Genomic DNA, 20,503 nt, shown 5'->3' with positions numbered 1-20,503 from the left:
TTGAGTTGGGTCATCCACAAGCTCCTACAGATGATCACCAAGCTCTCCAATCACCACCAAGCCGTCTAGGTGATGGTGATCACCAAGAGTAACAAGCATGAACTTTGACTTGACTACGACAAGCCTAATGAGAAGGGTGGATGCACACTTTGCTACTCTTGATCTCACTAATGAGGGCTCTCTTTGGGATTATCAAATCTCAATTACCTCACTAGGACCTTGCTCTTCTTGGCACTCTCAAAGGTGTTTCTCAGCTATTGGAATGAGCAAAAGTGCCCCCACACACGAATGGAGGAAGTATTTATAACATGGGCTAAAAAATGAACCGTTATGTGGCTCTGCGGGGTGACCGGATGCTTCGGTCATGTTGACCGGATGCGCCGGTCAGTTCACCCCAAACTCCAGTGTTTATAGTGTGACTGGACGTTGGCGAGCGTCCGATCAGCACTGACCGGATGCGTCCGGTCATGATTTTCCCTCTCTGGAACCTTACTGGAATTGACCGGACGTTGGCCCTCAGTGTCTGATGACTTGACCGCTCAGCGTCCGGTAGCACCAAACAAAAATATCTCGATCAAATGAACTGATCGAACCCTGAGCCAGCGTCCGGTCACACCGGAGCTAGTGTCTGGTCAGTATTTGACCCTCCATTCACTTCCAACTCTCGAACATACGTGAATGAAGTTTGCTCCATTGGATCTAAGGGCTATTTTGGAGCTACCTAGTGCTAGATTTAGCAAGTGTTCACCACACCTAACTCACTAGACTCATTTAGGTCAAGCTACCTATCCATACCCCCCTTAATAGTACGGCCAAAGGAAAAACAAAGTCCTAAACTACTCTAAGTGTCTCTTCAACTCCAAACGACACTTAGAACTAGTCCATCCTTAACCTTGCCGTCCATCCTTTGAAAACCAAAATGATTTCCATCGTAGGGGCATGACCACCATGATTGCCCAATCGATCTCCATTACCGTGACCTAACTTAATTGCCTCTGCAAAACATTTGTTAGTCACAGCAATCACGTATTGTCATTAATCACCAAAACCCAACTAGGGGCCTAGATGCTTTCACCAATGACGATTCAAATTTTCTAAATCATCCATCATAAGAACTTTATAATTGTCGGCTGTCAAATCTTCTTGAAATGCAACATGTTTTGATCCAGTTTTGATTTCCCAAGAATGGCGGTATGTCCATAAATCAACTCATAAGGGGAGCTGTGTTAGCGCAAAAATGTGGCGATGTGCCTGACACACTGCAAGCTGGAACGATCAGAGCGGAGTCAACCCGGAGATCTGCTTGGCTTCAATACAGGACCAGTCTATCCTAAAAATCCCAAAAATGTGCCAGTCAATTTGACCTATAATTAATAAGGAGAGAAAGTTTAGGGTGGAACATGCTGGTGTTGCCCAGACAGTTCGAAGTATGCTGCTTTAGGAGTAGCCAAATAGGGGAATCGACTAAATAGCTGATACGAGAAAAAATCGACTATTTGGGGACTGTGATGCTCGTGGGTCACGATTGATTTATGATAATAAGTACAATGCATTCAGATATAAGTAACATCATTAGCTATATGAATATAACTAGTGTAAAGCATTGAGCCGATAAGTTTAACGAAAAGGGATATAACATGCGAATAAATCGACTATCTGGTACAAATGAATCTACAAATGCTCTGAATCTAACCTGTTACCAACAATAGTGAGGTATGACCGGATCGATGCAGCTATGATAATGATAACAAACTAAGGCCAAAGAATCCATAAAACTATCTATATATTGATAGGCTCATGAAAGCGTGCTATATATGTGAAAGCACAGGTGAATTGGCTAAAATAGCCGATGCATGCATAGCAAACAAACAGAGTACATATCTCGACCATGAACAAAACCACTAATCGATAATCTCTAACCCAAAGTCTTACCAGTGAGGTTCGATCGGATCGATGCAGCTATGGTAGTGTCATTAGATTGGATCTCATTAACTAGTGAGTTTATTTAGGATTGAAACATGCCTTTGAATGCACACTATGTTTGATTAGAATAGAGATAAAATAGCTGATCTAGCATAATCAAGTCATCAATCATAAGATTCAAAGCGTGACTAGACTAAAAGACGACCAATTGTGATGATATGGTGCCGAACTATCTCTATCTCAATCCGGTAATTTGTTATAATTAATGGAACATTAATTATAGCAAGATCAACAACTGGTGAATCAGCCAAAAATAGCAAGGAAAATCTTACTAATCTTAGCAGATTCGATAACTGGTGATATTGTATTAAACAACAAGTTGTTCAACACAAGATCGATAACTTTGATCTATATTATGATTTGTAAGAGATCAATCAGCTGATGTAGCCTTACAAATAATGATACAGATTGATAACTAACTTATATTATACTCGTAAAAGATCAATCAGCTGATGTAGCTTTACAAGTATGATACAAGTCATGATGGTACTCACAGACAAGCCGGAGGTCGATCGGTCATGCAACCTTGCTTGTTGAAGAACTCGTCCAGATCTACAGTACTACAACTCCTAAGGATTGGCGTGAAGCCAAAAAAGTAATTGTATTGATTGATTGTGTGTGTTCTTTTTACAATAACTGGGGTCCAATATTTATACCCAGAACCTAAACATGAATCATACTCAAATATGACTCATTACAATTCTTGGAACAAAAGAAAATATTCCTAAAAAACTTGGACCCTAATCTTTTCCTTTTTGTAGAGTCTAACATATTTTTCCCCGATGCCATCCGTACGTAGTCCATCGACTTTATCTGCTGACGTCATCTATAAAATAGTCGATTCTGACACTGCCTCAAAACCAGCCGATATCGATTCACATCTGATTGATTCCTTGATGATACAATCTTAGAAGGTTCGAGTTCCCGCTTTCTTCTTTCCAAATTTTGGTGTAAACAGATGCCCCCAATTTTGGGATAAAAATGATTTTATTCTAAAATTTCTATTTACCTGTTCACTGTGACGTAACCATTTATTCTGAAATATACGCTCGACTCCTTATTTCTTGGCCCAAATTTTATATAATACCCCAACATTATTATTTCCAGCTCACTTGGCCTATTCACTTTTCCCTTCTTTCTCGAGCAAGCCTCAACAACCAAAGCCGCTATCACCAAGGCCTTAACCCTAGCAAATCCTCTGCTCTATCAAGCTGTTATTCAAGTAACCTTCCTCAGATTTAGATCCATTTTGGCTGCGATGGCGACCAGCGACCACATCCTTGAGGTATGCTTTCAAGTTCCCATCTTCCAAGTATTAGCCATTACCTTGTATTTCCTTTCTCAAATTTATTCTATCTGGTTTCTAGGAAATGAGGAACAAAATTCTAATTCCATCGGCTATTGTTCCCAATGTCTGTTGTCTTGGGCCTATGGGTGACCCTGATCCATCTAACTTTATCAGTCAAGAAACCAACCAAATCCTCTTCAAACAATTTGTAGTAGATTTGTCCTAGAACACCAAAACTCTCTTTAGAAACTGGCCCAAAATACATAAGGGATGGAGAGATTGGTTTCGTAGAGTATCAGAGGAAAAGGTTGGAGATTGGGAGATTTATGACTTGAATCAATGCTTGACACTCTCACAGTCTGGAATGGAGAGGAATGATTCACTTCTGATTTCTACATCTTACTTCTGGTCCAACACCTTAAATGCTTTTGTTTTCGGTCATGACCCAATGACCATCACTTTGGCCGATGTTTATATATTGACTGACATTAGAATAACAGGATTAATGGAACCTTATAACTTCTTAAGTGCTGGATCCAAGAAACTAGCTAAAATATCAAACTGCACAGGATGGGCAAGCTACATTCTAAACCACATTGGAGACAGATCAACTGTTGCCAAAAGGGAACATGTAGCTTTTTCTTGAACATGTGGCTAGAAAGATTCATCTTTTGTGGATCATCTTGTGGTCTAACTTTCAATCATAAATACCTGGCAGAGCATCTAGCAGCTGGTAATGAATTTCCTCTTGGAAAATACCTGCTATGTCTACTTATCATCCGATGCACCAGGTAGCTATCCAGTTGTTGAAGAACGAACCAGTGCATACCATTAGTGGCCCTTGGTGGTTGATACAACTATGGCTGAACCTGTATATGCACAAGATTGTAAGACCCAATCTCAGAAATCTGACCTTTCCTTCTTCCAACTTTGCTGAAGATTACAAAGGAAAAGAAGGAAGAATTCGATAGTGTATGAATTATGGTGAGGCTACATCAGCCATAACAATTGTTGTAGATGTAGGCCATCTCTTTAAGAAATTCTAGAGAGGATTTGATGCAAATATCTTGATTTGGCTGCCTTATGATGAAGATGAAGACAATGAATTAGTTCTGCCAGTCAAATGTTGGTTTGAATCAGGCTGCTCAGATGAAACAGCTGCAGCAATTTTCAGTTGCATCATCAAACCTTGTGTTTTGCCAGCTGAATTTCGCCATAGCCATGGTTAAATGACTACCGGTGCTTTTCTTCCAGAAAATGTTCCAACTTATGAATTCTACAATCCTTGTTTTGTGGCCCGTCAATTTGGCCTTGGTTAGCTACCTCCTCAACTGTTCTTCAAGAATTCACTAAAGCCAAGAGAAGGTATTAGTGAAGTAATGGAAGCCTCCAGAGTCTTTCAACTAGGATCAGATCTTCTTTCTTTTTGCTTGCATGACAGGACAAGAGTCACCTTCTCTTCCAACTTGTTTGACTCCTGATGGCAAGAATGACACTCCCATCTCTTTTGTGGGTCAGTCCATCCTAACTACATAGCTCTGGATGAAGATTTCGCTTCTAACAGTGAGGTATCTTACCATTCCTTTTTAGAAAAATTATTCAATAAATCCCCCTACCAACTGTTCTAACAAACTTTTTGAGGACACTGAATTTGATCCCCCAAGCATGGACAGGAAGGGGCATCCCATAGAATACTATCCACCATGTCTAGCCTCAAGAATGGGATCTACAGCACCCATCTTAAAGAAGCTGATGAAGACCCCAGTAGCTCCAGCAATACTTACATACCAGTCCTCCAAACGTAAGGCAACTAGAGGTGTGACTCAAACAATGTTTTTCTAAACGGTAAACGGTCTTCACACGGTCACCCTTTGTTCATCATTTAGGCTATTTACACAGTGTTTAAATGAAGTTAAACGGTCTAAATGGTTTTGTACTTTTAAAAAAAGTACATATAATTATATATGTGCATGTAAAAAAATCAAGTATTCTAGCATTTATACATATTTATCCGAGTAAAAATCAATTATTTTGGTATGTATATATATTTATGCATGTGAAAAGAACCAAATATAGATATTTATGCACGTAACATATCAAGTGTACATATTTATAAATATAATAAACTTAAGTATACAAATTTAACCATACAAAACTGAACTAGATTTATCTCGTGTTCGCCTAAACAACCCTTTAAACAGCTGTTTAGCCTGTTTAATATAGTTTATCTCCATTCCGTTTAGACCGTTTTTCCATGTTTTTTTGACCGTTTAAACGGTCAACCGTTTAATTTTCGTTTACCCCCTAAAAAAATAGTTTACCACCATTTACCATTTAGTGGCTGTTTAATCGGTTGTTTAGGCAAACACTGGACTCAAAAAACTTCCACTGGGAAAAGATTCCGTAGAATCAAACCATCAGCTGCTCAGGTAAATCAACTGATCTCTCTTCTCAAATTAATATTTAATTTCTGATCTGATTCCCTTTTGTAGCCATCAAGTATTGCATCACAGTCTATTTTGGGTGCTAAACTACTATCCCAGGCACTTGAATTAGCATCCACCAACCTCTCATCGGCTGTTCCCCCTAAAGAGTCGATTACAGTTGAAACAATCGATGTTTCTAATAGACCTCAGGTGATAGAAGATGATCATCTCTCTATTTTACCTCCTGATGCTACCAAGGTATCCTCTCAAGCCTCCTAATTTTATATAATTTTATTCTCTTTTGACCATTTACCTTGTCAGACTCTATCAGAAAAGTCATTTGCACAAGAACAAAGGTCCAATAATTCACCAGTTGATGATCATCCTACTTACGCTGATGCCCAAACTACCGATTCCCCAGCTCCGCAAACAGTTGATGGTAAGAAATTCTCATGTTCATCTATCATTTCATAGCAAACATAAACTGAAACACTCCTTGATGCTTATAGACATTAACCCTAAAAACCCAGAGCCAATTCAATTGACTATTGGAAAAGATGCTGGCACATCATCCGCTGTTCCTTCTCTTCAACTAGAGCCTCTTCCAGACAAGGTACTATGTTTACTTCACCAATTATCTAGTTATCAACTGATTCGATCCTCCTAATAAAATTTCCTTTGCTCATATGTAGACACTTAATTCTCTAGCTCTGAGCTACTCATTCAACTTTGAAGAATACATAGATGAAGGTGAGATTAGCTCATTAGCCACCTCTCTCCAAGAGACTTTATCAGAAGAGACCAGAAATCGGCTAAGGGACATATTGCCAATGCTTGAGAAGGATATAGCCGATTTGGTCCAAGATGCAGCTCCAATGCGAAGAATCTTCTTAGCTATCAAGGATAATTTGTCCCCATATCTCATCAAAGCTTTGACACATTTATCCATCATTAAAGATCAAGCTCCAAAAGTGAAAAGGGCTTAGAGAAACCTTGTTGGTCGCAAAGCTTTATTGGCCAAGAAGAACTCCAACAAACAAGAGTCCAAAGAGCTAGCACAACTAATAGATGACTTGAAGAACTCCTCCCTTAGGATTGAACCAGAGCTGAACCAACTAAAAGCCAAGTGTGCAGAACTTGAGAAGGAACTAGAGAACGTGAAGGCTGCCATCGATCGCCATGAGTCCAATCTGACTCAAATACCCAATGCCATTAAACTGAAGAAACAGGAAATACTGGCCAAGGTCAAAGAAGGTAAAGCCATCCGCAGTAACCTCAAGAACATCCCTGGATCAGCCAAAGAAGACAAGCAACAAAATGCAAAAGTCTATGCTATCTATCTAAAAGCATTGAAAGTAATCTAGGATGTTCTAAACTTGTAATCTGCATACCAACATTTGTAATATATATTTTGTGTGGAACCATATTTTCTGCTGATCTATTGTATCTCTTAGCTTGGCTAAAGAACCGATTTAAAAATAGTCGATTCTAGACCTTGGACTTTAATCCAATTAAGTATGAAAATGTGGCCTCCACTAAGAAAACTCCTCAATCTTCCATCCTTAGTTATCAACACCGCATTCTCTTCGACATTAGTGGGGCAACGCTTCGCCTTCTATTAATGCGGTTGCCTTTTGCACATCCCAAGATATCTATTACCTTGCTTCATGGCTATAAATACTACCCGAGAGTCCTGGCCTCAAACACACACATCTTGCAACTATTTCTGTTCCCTATGTTTCTCTGCCTTCACAAACCTTGTAGTAGTTCCTTTCATCTTCCATGATCTAAACCAGTACCCAATGGTAGGAGAGGATCACCGCGGCAAGCGCATAGCAGAAGATCTCCCAGAGGAGGAGAGCCCAGATAGTGTAGTTGGAGAACCTCTAACTAGCGACAAACATGGCTATGGTGGCCATCAATGCCCGGGGCCCTCTCCTCAACAATCGCCTATACGACGTCCCGATGCCCATCCAAGAGATTGCCCTTCACGACGTTCATCATGGCACGGCGATGGCCTTGTCTGTGGCGCAAGTCCAAACCAGGAATGACCTTCACACCATGGAGCCAAGCTTCCCGATGGCCAATCACCCGACATGCATGAGGACCTAATTGAGGACTTTGATGATGCCGCAGCAGCCATCGTGGACATCACCTCAGCACAGGAGGTTATAAATAAAGTTTTTGATTAGCTTGTACCTAGGACAAACTGATCAATGAATGAAATCTTTGTTTTTCTATGATCGCGTCTCAACGAATTTTCTACAATATCTTTGTATACATCGTGATTGTCTCTATATTTGTTTTTGCTCTATAGGCAATACATATCATATCGGCTTTTACCCCTTTGAGTCTATTTTTTAAACTAGAGGCGATACCCTTTGCCAAACTTATTGGCTATTAGAGCCAATGACTGAACAAATCGGCTATCAAGTATTAACCCAGACACTAGGATAATATTTCTTTAGATATTCCCCATTGATCGCTCTATCAAACTCCTCTTCTCCTTCTAGCATTTCCAAAATATAAGCCTTGCTAGACGCACAATGTTTAATCCAATAAGGATCTTCCCAATTAGGTGACCATTTGCCAAACTTGCTGTCCTTAGACCCAATCGACAATTTTACTTTCTAGACTAATTCTCCTTCACCAAACTACTTGTTCTTGACCTTTTTGTTATAATGCCTTGCAACCCTTAACTTATTAGCTTCAATATTCTCAAGAGTATGCAACCGATGACAACTTAAGTCCTCTAAATCATCCATCATTAGATTCTTGTAGACTTAGGCCGTCAAATCATTCTGTAATGTAACACGTCTTGATCTAGTCTAGATTTCTCAAGGAAGAACTGCACTATACCCATATACTAACTCATAAGGTGATGATTTAATCGATCCATGGCAATCCATCCTATATGCCCACAATGCCTCATTGAGTGTTAAGTTCCATTTCCTTGGTTGCTCCTCAATTTTCTTCTTAATCAATTTAATCATAATTTGATTGGACGCCTCTGCCTGGCCATTAGCCTGAGCATAGTAAAGAGAAGAATTTAATAACTTAATTCCCATACTAGCAGCAAAATCTTTAAACTCTTCTGATGTGAACATTGTCCCCTAATCAGTAGTAATAGTTTGAGGAATTCCAAAACAATATACAATATGTTCCTTGACAAAATCAACCATATTCTTTGAGGTTACCATCTTTAAAGGAATTGTCTCAACCCATTTGGTAAAGTAATCTGTTGCTACCAATATGAACTTATGTCCTTTACTTGAAGGTGGAAAAATCTAGCCAATTAAATCAATTCCCCAACCTCGAAACGGCCATAGTTTAATTATTGGATTCATAGCCGATTCAGGCAATTTCTGAATATTACCAAAACGTTGACAATCCTGACACCCCTTGTAATATTCAAAACAATCTTCTAGTATTGTTGGCTAGAAATATCTACACCTGTGAATAATCCATTTCATCTTATAAGTCAATTGATGAGCTCCACATATCCTTTCATGTACCTCACCCATCAACACTTTAGCTTCTTCTTGATTCAAGCATTTATGCAACACCCCATCGACTATCTTGTAATATAGCTAATCATCTAGCAAAACATACTTAGTCAATTTATACCTTAGTTTCCTGGTAACCTTCTATGATGGATTCTCAAGGTAATCGGCTATTTCAACTCTCTAATCATTAGTCAAGGTTTCGCTGCTTAAGATTTCTTGAAACACTCGATAACCTGACGCACTCTGAGCTAACCGATTAGCCTCTTGATTCTATGCTCTTGGAATATGCTGAAGAGAAATATGGGGAAACTCCTTGAGTAACCTCTAGCATTCATCATAGTATCCCCTCAGAATATCATCTTTACATTCATATAGGATGATCAACTGATTAATAACTAACTGTGAATCTCCAAACACTTCAATTGACTCAACCTTTACTTCATAAAGAAGTTGAAGTCTCTTAAGAATAGCTTCATATTCTGTTTGATTGTTGCTAGTCATTGGTTTAATTGGAAAAGCAAACTCAAAACTTGCCCCCTAAGGTGAAATAATAACAATACCAATGCCACCACCTTGCTTGCACGATGACCCATCAAAGAACAATGTCCAAGGTATCAGTTCTACATAGCCAATACTTGGTTTATGATGCTAAGTAATAAAATCAGCTATTACTTGCCCCTTAACTACTTTAGCTGATTCGTACCTTAAGTCAAATTCCGATAATGCAAGAATTCACTTTCCCATTCTCCCATTTAATATTGGTATTGATAACATGTGCTTGATCACATCAGCCTTAGAAATAACTGTACACTCAGGTGATAACAAATAATGTTGCAACTTAGTGCAAGAGAAATATAAGCATAAGCATAACTTTTCAACAGGAGAATATCTTGTTTCTAGATCCAAAAGCCTTCTACTTAAATAGAAAACAACTCATTCTTTTCCTTCAAACTCTTGCATTAAGGCCGATCCAATTGTTTGGTTATCGACTGATACGTACAACTTAAAAGACTTACCTTGCTGAGGAGGGACTAGTACAGGTGGACACTTTATATATTCTTTTATCTCCTTAAACGCCTTTTGTTGTATGTCACCCCATTTGAATTCTTGATCATTTTTAACTTCAACAAAGGAGAAAATGGTAGAACCCTTTCTGACAAATTTGAAATAAATCTTCTGATAAAATTAATCTTACCAAGCAAAGATTGTAACTCTGTTTTAGTAGTCGGGGGCACTGCCTCACCAATTGCTTTCATACTTTTTTGACAAATTTTGATTCCTCTCTCATGAAGCATAAAACCCAAAAATTGTCCAGCTGATACTCCAAAGACACACTTATTAGGATTTATCTTTAAACCATGTTTTCTTGTGCACTACAAAGTCTCCCGTAAATCAGCTAGATGTCCTTTGTACCCTTTTGATTTTACCACCACATCATCAATGTAGATTTCAACAATCCTGCCGATCAAGTTATGAAAAATATAATTCATTGCCCTATGATAAGTTGCACCAACATTCTTCAAACCAAAGGTCATCAAAACCAATTCAAATAAGCCGATTGCGCCAGGGCACCTAAAAGCTATTTTTGCTATGTCTTCCTCAGCCATAAAATTTGATTATATCCTATATTGCCATCCATAAAACTAATAACCTTGTGCCCAGCTAATGCATCTACCAACATATCGACTATTGGCATCAGATAACCATCCATGGGTGTAGCCTTGTTTAGATCTCTAAAATCAATGTAAACTCTTAACTTCCTATTTTTTTATATACAGGAACAACACTCGATATCTACTATACATAACGGCACGGTCAGATAAATTTTGCTTCTAGTAATCTTTCAGTCTCCTTTTTGATATCATCAAGAACATTTGGGTTAAATCTCCTCAGAGCTTGTTTAATTGGCCAATATCTAGGTTTGATTGGCAACTGATGTTCGACAATTGATCGATCTAGACCAGGTATCTCATAATATTCCTAAGCAAAACAATCTTTAAATTCCTTTAATAAATCTATCAACTCTTGCTTATACTCAGGATCCAACTTAGCACTTACATACGTTGGCCTAGGCCTATCTCCAGAACCAATATTCATCTCCTGTAATTCATCAGCTGACATAAAGCCATGTCCTAGTTTACCATCTATACCATCTATTGGATTATCTATTAAAATAAACTCTCAGAATCAACTATTTGGATTGGTTGTTGGCTTTCATCATTGATTTTAATGAAGCCTCCTTCCCATTGCTTGCTAGAAAAACACTCAAAATCTTCCAGTTCCAAATACATTGGATCAATTGTTGCTATACTCATGGAATCATCAGCATGAGCCAGCTCAACATCATCTCTGTGCTAGTGAATCAAGCATTGATGCATAGTCAATGGTACTCAATAATTTGCATGAATCCAACCACGACCAAGGAGTAAACTATATGAACCCTTTCCATCAATGATAAAGAATGTAGTAAGCAAAGTCTTACTTCCAATTGTCAGTTCAATGTTTATTGCCCCCCTAGTCTTGGATGCATTACCTCCAAAATCCTTAAGCATCATGTCAGTCTCAATCAAATCTCCTAGTCCCTTACCAAGCTTGCAAAAAGTAGTATATGGCATAAGATTAATAGAAGCACCTCCATCCACCAACATTTTGCTCATCAGCTTCCCATCGACGAAACCTTTCACATATAAAGCCTTTAAGTGCTGATGCTTGACTGACTTATCAAATATAGCTTGTTGTATCACTATCAACTTGGCAACTATCTCCTCATATTCCGATTCATCAAAATCTAAATAGATTTCTTGATCTGCTGGATCTCTAAACTCTGACGGTAAAAGAAAAGTCATTTTAATATTAGCTGATGGTTGACCCTTATCGGTTGTTTGTTTAGCATGCCATACTTGAAGTTTACTAGATTTCTGAGTCTATTCTAGCTCTCTACTCCTTAGGCGTTGTACCCTTTTTTTCTGACTTCTTGTTAAACCTCCTAGACACCATTGCCCTTCCTGCCAAATATACTCTTCCTCATCACCTTCTTCTTCATAATCAACCCAATTTTGGTCAACAACTCGCTTTCTTAGCTGATCATGAACACTTCTATTTTTTAAGCGCCAATCCATGTTATCATGATGATACTCGATTCAAGCATGGATAGACTGGCGGTTGGCTTGAGATTGACTAAACTCCCAATATTGTTCACTACACTCTGGACAATTATTTCTAGTAGGCAATTTCAAACCTTCATTCCAACAATGTCTGAAGAAAGGACAATTCCAATGTGATTCAGCTTGTGTTCTTTTATACCTCTCCTCTTCTTATTGATGCTAGTATTCTTTCTCTTCTAACCAACACTAATAATCCTTTTCTTTCTGTCGTTGCCATTTATTCAACAAACTTCAAGATGTAACATGCAGCCTCATCGCCCCATTTCTTGATATCTCTTCCTGCTCATATCAGCTCTTCTGCTAGTCACGATGCTTTTTAACTTCTCTATATTCATCAGCCGATATTTGCATCTCTGAATCAACTGTTTTAGTTTCTTTTGCCTTAATTGATGTTAGAACTTTAATCTTCCCTTTGAGCAACTTAGCATCAACCATATTCTGATCTTTTGGGAAAGGATTATCATCAACTTTCATCTTACAAGGTGTATCAAATTTAAGCTTCCCTTGCTGAATAGCCCTCTGTATATATCGCTAGAAAATTCTACATTCGTTAGTAGAATGGGAAGTAGCATTATGAAATTTGCAGAACTTATTATTCTTCAACTAATCTAGAGGTAACATAACATGATTGGTGGGCAATTTGATCTATCCTTTATCAAGCAAGAAATCAAAAGGCTTGTTTGATTTTGTGACGTCAAAATCATAACTTTCTTCAACTCGTTTTCCCTAAGGATTCGGCACCATCACTATCTTCTTACCCCAATTCCATTCAGCTACATCAATCTCCTCTTCTTCTTCATCCTCATTATATTAATCAACTAAATATGGATTAAAAGCTTCAGCAACTACGGTATTCTTCTGGAATCGGGTATCTCTGTGCATATTCTAGAATTGGCTATTAAGTGCTGCCACCCATTGAGCCAACTAACCTAAATTATCAAACTCTTGACCAAGCAATTTTTCTCTCTATGTTGGCAACATTCCTTGAACAACCAAAACAACTAGCTGATCATCAGTCAGATTCAATGAAAAGCACAAATTCCTTATTTCTCAAAACCTCTGAAGAAACTCAGCACCCAATTCATTAGTTCTTTGCCTTATGGTTGTCAAATTTGTGATTTTCTTTTCTCCTGTCCTAGTTTAGAAATATGTATGAAATTACTTCTCTAGGTCAGTCCAATTGGTAATAGAATTAACTGGTAACGACAAAAACCAAGTGAAAGCTGGTCTTGATAGGGACAAAGAGAAGAAACGAACTCGATGAGCTTCTTCAATGGATGCTTCACCCAACTAAGTAAGATACGAACTGACATGTTCTATTGTACTTATACTATCTTGACCAGTGAACTTAGCAAATTTTGGAAGCCTATAATTCATAGGAAGAGCAACTAAATCATACCACTCTGGATATGGATGTTTGTACGAAAAGGTCTGCCCCTTTGGTTTTAAACCAAACTAATTCTTTATCATTTTAGTTACTCTGAGAAACAACTCATCGGTATTTGTATTTGGATTTCTTTGCAATTACTGACCCATCTATGGATTAAAATTTTGGGTACCTCGATACCCTGGATTTGAAATCATGTGAAGGGTATAATCTATGCCATAATGATATCCTTATGGAATCTCTATCTATTGAGTCCTTGCTAATTTGCTGCTTGAAGTCTCTGATTGTAAATGTTGTGATCTATATCTCTATGAATCCTTTTGAATTAATGTTGCTATTTTTGAGCCGATGGTGGTATTTGGCCTAATGTGCCAAAATTAACCATCTGATTCTGAATTTGCCCCATTGGCTGTTGTATATGCTACACTGATGATCTAGGATTATACTGTATTTGATTAATAATAGTACTCTGAGCTTGCTCAGATGAGCTATGAACTGCCTAGACATCATCATTGCCAGCTAGTGCTGCTTCTTGGTGGCTAGTACCGACTTGATTAGTCCTCTGAGTTGACAGATGTGGAATGTTGTAATAAGCTGGTCCAATCTGATCAATTGGATATCCATGAAACACCTCTTTCATGGTATTATGGAATATGTTCAAGAAAGCTATATTATGATTCAACATGGCATCATGAACAGATTTGTTGACAGCATCCACAAAGAAACGCCTATCATCACCTTCATCTGTATCTAACTGCCCATGTATTAAAACTCTTGGTAGTGGATATTTCTGAATAACTTTATTGTCACGTGTCTTGGTGTAGGACAACAAACATCTGTTCTGAAACTCCTCTATAGCCTTACTAATGACATCTTTATCCTCATCAGGTAAGTCTTCATAAGGAATCATAAGAATGCCCCTATTGTTGTGAGCTGCCATGATGATTGTGTCCCACTAGGCATGCCAAAATGTGTGTCAGCGCAAAAATGTGGCGATGCGCTTGACACACTGTAAGCCGGAATGATCTAAACGGAGTCAACCCAGAGATCTGCTTGGCTTCAACATAGGACCAGTCGATCCTAAAAATCTCAAAAGCATGCTAGTTAATTTGACCTACAATTGACAAGGAGAGAAAATTTTATCAGTAGTTTAGGGTGGAACATGCTGATGTTGCCTAGACAGTTGCAAGTATGCTGCTTCGGGAGCAGCCAAACAGGGGAATCGACTAAATAGCCAATACGCGAAGAAATCGACTGTTTGGGGACTATGATGCTTGTGGGTCATGATTGATTTATGATAATAAGTATAATGCATCTAGATATAAGTAACATCATCAGCTAGATGAATATAACCAGTGTAAAGCATTGAGCCGATAAGTTTAATGAGAAGGGATATAACATGAGAACAAATCGACTGTCTAGTACAAATGAATCTACAAATGCTCTGAATCTAATCTATTACCATCAACAGTGAGGTTCGACCGGATCAATGCAGCTATGATAATGATAACAAACTAAAGCCAAAGAATCCATAAAATCATCTATATATTGATAGGCTCATGAAAGCATCATATATGTGAAAGCATAGGTGAATTGGCTAAAATAGTTGATGCATGCATAGCAAACAAACAGAGTACATATCTCGACCATGAACAAAACCACTAATCGATAATCTATAGCCCAAAGTCTTACCAGCGAGGTTCGACCAGATCATGCAGCTATGATAGTGTCATTAGATTGGATCTCATTAACTAGTGAGTTTATTTAGGATTGAAACATGTCTTTGAATGCATACTATGTTTGATTAGAATAGAGATAAAACAACCGATCTAGCAGAATCAAGTCATCAATCATAAGATTCAAAGCGTGACCAGACTAGAAGACGACTAATTGTGATGATATGATGCTGATCGGTCTCTATCTCAATTTGGTAATTTGTTATAATTAATGGAACATTAATTATAACAAGATCGATAACCGGTGAATAAGCCAAAAACAGCAAGGAAAATCTTACTAATCTTAGCAGATTCGATAACTGGTGATATTGTATTAAATAACAAGTTTTCAACACAAGATCGATAACTTTGATCTATATTATGATTCGTAAGAGATCAATCAGCTGATGTAGCCTTACAAATAATGATATAGATCGATAACTAACTTATATTATACTCGTAAAAGATCAATCGGCTGATGTAGCTTTACAAATATGATACAAGTCATGACGATACTCATAGACAAGCCAGAGGTCGATTGGTTGATGCAGCCCTGCTTGTTGAAGAACTCGTCGAGATCTACAGTACTCCAACTCCTAAGGGTTGGCGTGAAGCCAAAAAAGTAATTGTATTGATTGATTGTATGTGTTCCTCTTACAATAACTAGGGTCCAATATTTATATCCAGAACCTAAACATGAATCCTACTCAAATACAACTCATTACAATTCTTGGCACAAAAGAAAACATTCCTAAAATAACTTGAACCCTAATCTTTTCCTTTTTGTAGAGTCCGACATATTTTTCCCCGACGCCATCCGTACGTAGTCCATCGACGTTATCTGTTGTTGTCATCTACAAAATAGCCGATTCCGACACTGCCTCAAAATTAGCCAATATCGATTCACATCTGATTGATTCCTTGATGATACAATCTTAGAAGCTTCGAGTTCCCACTTTCTTCTTTCCAAATTTTGGTGTAAACAGGAGCATTTAATCAACCCATGATACGCCATCCGATAAGGCCATAATGACTCACTCAACGTTAAGTGACATTCCCTGGGCTACTCAGACTTTTTTAGTTTGACTACAGAATCCATTAAAATAAATGTTCAGAGCCAATTGCATGGATTGGCTGTTAATGCTCATCATTAATCTTGATGATGCCTCCTTCCTAGATTTTGCCAGAGAAACATAAACAATCTTCAAACTCCCAATATGCCGGATCAGCTGTTGCCACACTAATAGATGTATCAGCTTGAACCACCTCAATTGATGAGGACATCACCAAGATGGAGTCGAGGATGACTCCAATTCGAGAAGGGGAGGATGATGAGGACATCGCCACGCTGGACACACCGACACCATGGTCTTCCCCAAGTTCCAATTCGTTCCCAACTCAGCTGCCACGTCGCCCTCGGATTCAGCAGACACGTCGTCACCGTTTTGGTCATAACTTCCTCATACGACATCGAAACGGGCCGTTCTTGGATGCGTTGGAAAGGGGACGACGACGCCGTCGTTTTGGATCTGGTCCCAGCTCCAGAAGGTCCGTGGATCATTCTGTGTGACCACGGCAAGGTGCTGCGTCACCTATTTGGGCCAACTTGGCCATGTATCGTGTCGGGCCTTAAGCCCAAGTTGTGGGTGCCCAACCCCTGGCCGTCCCCAACCCTAGGTCGAGTCTTAGACTATAAACATAGCCGCCGCCGCTGCTACACAATTGGGTTTTGTTTAGAGTTTAGTTTTCCATCGAGAAACTGAATCATTCATTGTAACTGTGGTGACAAATCCTTTTACAGTGATCCAGGGCCCCCGTTCTTGATCTCCTCCACTGTGTCGATTAGTCCTTTGGAACCGAGTTCTTGAATCCTTTATTGATATTCGCGTCATTCATATTTGCAATTTCAGATTGCGTGTTTTACCTTCTTACTTGTGCTCTTCGATTCGCTTGCAGGAAAAGCCTTCTTGGCGAGGTCAATCAAGTTGTGCTTGGTTGATAACCAACGGAGCAGTGGTGTAACGGTTGCAGGGTTCGAATCATGTCTAATTTGAAGCTGGATCGCCAACAACGAGATCTCCACAAATCGAACTTACCGGCTACCTCTCGGAAGATCGGGCCTGTACTCATCAATTAGTATCAGATATTTCAGGTTTACCGCGAGGTATAATCTCGTTTGCCTTAGATTCATATTTGTTCATTACCTAGAGTCCACAAAAAGCCCAAAAATATTTCAATTTCCGCTGTCCTATCGCCCTTTGTGCCTTTACAATTTCGTTTCAGATTCGTGTTGTTGAGTTTGTGTCAGTGGTCGAGTCTTGTTGCTGGTTTAGGATTGTGTTCATGGTCGTAGTTCAATCGCCCGTTGCTGTGATTTTGTTTTCCGCCGCTATCCCATCCACCGTTCCCAAACAACAAGTAAAAGCCACCACATTACTCGACTTGCCCCGCTAGCCGCCTTGTGTAACTTCTCGCCGCCGCGCAAACCCTAGATAGGTTGCCAGCCGCTCTTATTTTGCCTGCATCGCAGCCATTCTTACATCATCAGGCGAATACCTACTGCTGTGATCAGTGTTAGAGTTTAGGGACGCTTTGCCCTAACTGACGCCGCCATGTTGTGCCTCCCGGAAAACATACCTTGAGATACCTTTGGTAAAATAGGCATAACTTTTCGCTCGTTTATCAGAAAAATCTGAAATTTTTTCAGCAGCTTCTTGACACCATTTGGACCCGACCCAAACTCGGCTTCGCCCTGTTTGGTTTCATCAGAATTGCCAAAAAAATTCAGGAAAATATAGAAAAAAATTTGTCAAAGTTTTTGCACGCTTTTCAGAGAACGTGCTGAATTTCTGTAGACCACATCCCACCTCAGTTGTAGGTGCCAATTTTTGTGGTTGCATCTTTTGTGATCCTTGTTCAGAGAAAAGTATAAAAAAATAGTAAAAAAAAATTGTTTCCTACTAGTGCCTTTTGGAAAAATCCAGGAAAAATCAGGAAAAAGGAGAAATCCGGGTTATTTGCTTGTTCTGTGAGTTCTTTCGATCGTCCTTTGTTTTCACCTTGTTGCGCTACGTCTCGACACGTCTTAGCCAGCACCTGTGATTTGTACTTTGGATCCAGATTGAACAATCGCTACTCTGCACTCGTTAATTGCTAATCCTTGCTGTCATATTGTGTGCCTACCCATAGCTCCACATATTCTTCTGTCAGCACAGGTTCATCTTGCAACTGTTACCCACGCTCAACAACAGATTGCTTCGCCACTTTGGTTTTGCTCTTGTTTGGCGTTGGTAAGAATACAGGCAAGACGGTGGTAAGCCGCTTGTGATTTTGCATTCCACTTTCACCACCATCACCACCACTTGTTTCCTTTTAGTTGATAGGGATAATACTTTGGTGTTGTCTTTTTCTATCTTCTAACCATGGCAGGAACTCCGACGGACTTCAATGAGTGCGTGTCCAAGGGCGAGCTTGCAACGTTCATGACTGAACAACGCAATCTTATGACCGAGCTGACGCGCAACGTGAACAATCTGGTCACCCGCATTGAACAGCTTGAGCAACGCCCTCCACCTTATCGTGCTGATGATGAAGATGCGGATGCTTTTGATGATGAAGATGCGTATGCTGACGGTGGTGCCCGTCGCCGCCTCAACTTCAATCGTCGCGGTATGGCAGGTAATAATCATGGTAATAATGATCCTTTTGCTAAAATTAAATTTAGTCTACCACCTTTTGCTGGTAATGTTGATCTAGAGGCATATTTAGATTGGGAGCTTGCTGTTCAACAAAAATTTGATTCTCATAATATTCCTGCTAAGCATAGAGTTAGACTTGCTACTAGTGAGTTTACTAATTTTGCTTTGTTCTGGTGGAGTGATCTTTGCAATGCCAATAATGCTGCTGCTGTGCCTCAAACTTGGAATGTTTTAAAGCAACGTATGAAATCTCGTTTTGTTCCTCCTTATTACCAACGTGATTTACGTTTGAAACTACAAACTTTAAAACAAGGTGATAAAGGAGTAGAAGCATACTATCAAGAATTGCTTATTGGTTTAGCACGTTGTGGTATAAATGAAGATGATGATGATGCTAGTGCTAGATTTTTTGGTGGTTTAAACCATGATATACAGAACATACTTGATTACAAAGAATGGCGCAATTTTTCCCAATTGTATCATCTTGCTATTAAGGCCGAACGAGAAGTACAGGGACGCAAACAACACCAGCCTTTCAGGTCTAACAATGGGAGGAATTTTCAGCAGCGTTCCGAGCTGGAGACGCCCAAGCTTCCTGTTGCACCACAGCCATCTACACCTCCATTTTCTTCCGGGGTAAGTAAATTGTCTAATGTGCAGTTTCCACAGCTAAAGAAAGGTGGCACTCCGGGTGCTTCTACTAGCTCCTCCTCGTCCAGCTCTAAAATCATTTGCCACCGATGCAAAGGCATGGGACATGTCATGAAGGAATGCCCCAGTCGTCGCGCTTTCATTGCTACCGAGGATGGATATGTAAGTGCTAGTGATGTTGAAGATGATTTAGCCCTTGCTACTAACATTGATGTAGATCCCATCGAGGGCGATCAAGACAAGAAGGCCATCACCATTGACTCCGTGGCTGCTGCCGCGGACTACCCTAGCCTTCTTGTGCAGCGTGTGTTGAGTACATGTGTGGGTCATGAAGAAGAGATGAAGATCCAACGCCACAATTTGTTCCACATGTATCTCATTGTGCAGGGTTGTCGTGTTCTCACTATCATTGATAGCGGGAGTTGCAACAACTTGGTGAGTTCAGATTTAGTTGACAAGCTTGGCTTGACCACACGACAACATTCGTATCCATATAAACTTCAATGGTTCAATAATAGTGGTAAGACTAAGGTAACTAAATCAGCACGCATTAGCTTTTTCACAGGCTCTTATAATGATACTACTAATTTTGATGTTGTCCCTATGCAAGCTTGTTCCATTTTGTTAGGTCGCCCATGGGAATTTGATAATGATGCTTTACACCATGGTAGAACTAATACATACA

At 39.3% G+C, this 20,503-nt stretch overlaps 1 protein-coding gene across 1 annotated transcript in view; it reads left to right on the top strand.

Moving 5' to 3' along the window:
• LOC136459263 (uncharacterized) overlaps positions 1-17,631 on the top strand; it is a 33,680-nt gene extending 16,049 nt beyond the window's left edge. Inside the window, exon 5 of the mRNA XM_066459141.1 lies at positions 17,426-17,631. Within this exon, the coding sequence (XP_066315238.1) occupies positions 17,426-17,468 (43 nt within the window). The 3' untranslated portion in view covers positions 17,469-17,631. The remainder of the gene's footprint in view (positions 1-17,425) is intronic.
• Positions 17,632-20,503: the final 2,872 nt, after the last annotated feature.

This window comes from Miscanthus floridulus, chromosome 1 (genome assembly GCF_019320115.1).
Source record: "Miscanthus floridulus cultivar M001 chromosome 1, ASM1932011v1, whole genome shotgun sequence".
NCBI classification, from domain to species: Eukaryota; Viridiplantae; Streptophyta; class Magnoliopsida; order Poales; family Poaceae; genus Miscanthus; species Miscanthus floridulus.
Note: the sequence above shows the minus strand (reverse complement) of the source record. Positions and strands in the feature narration are given on the sequence as shown.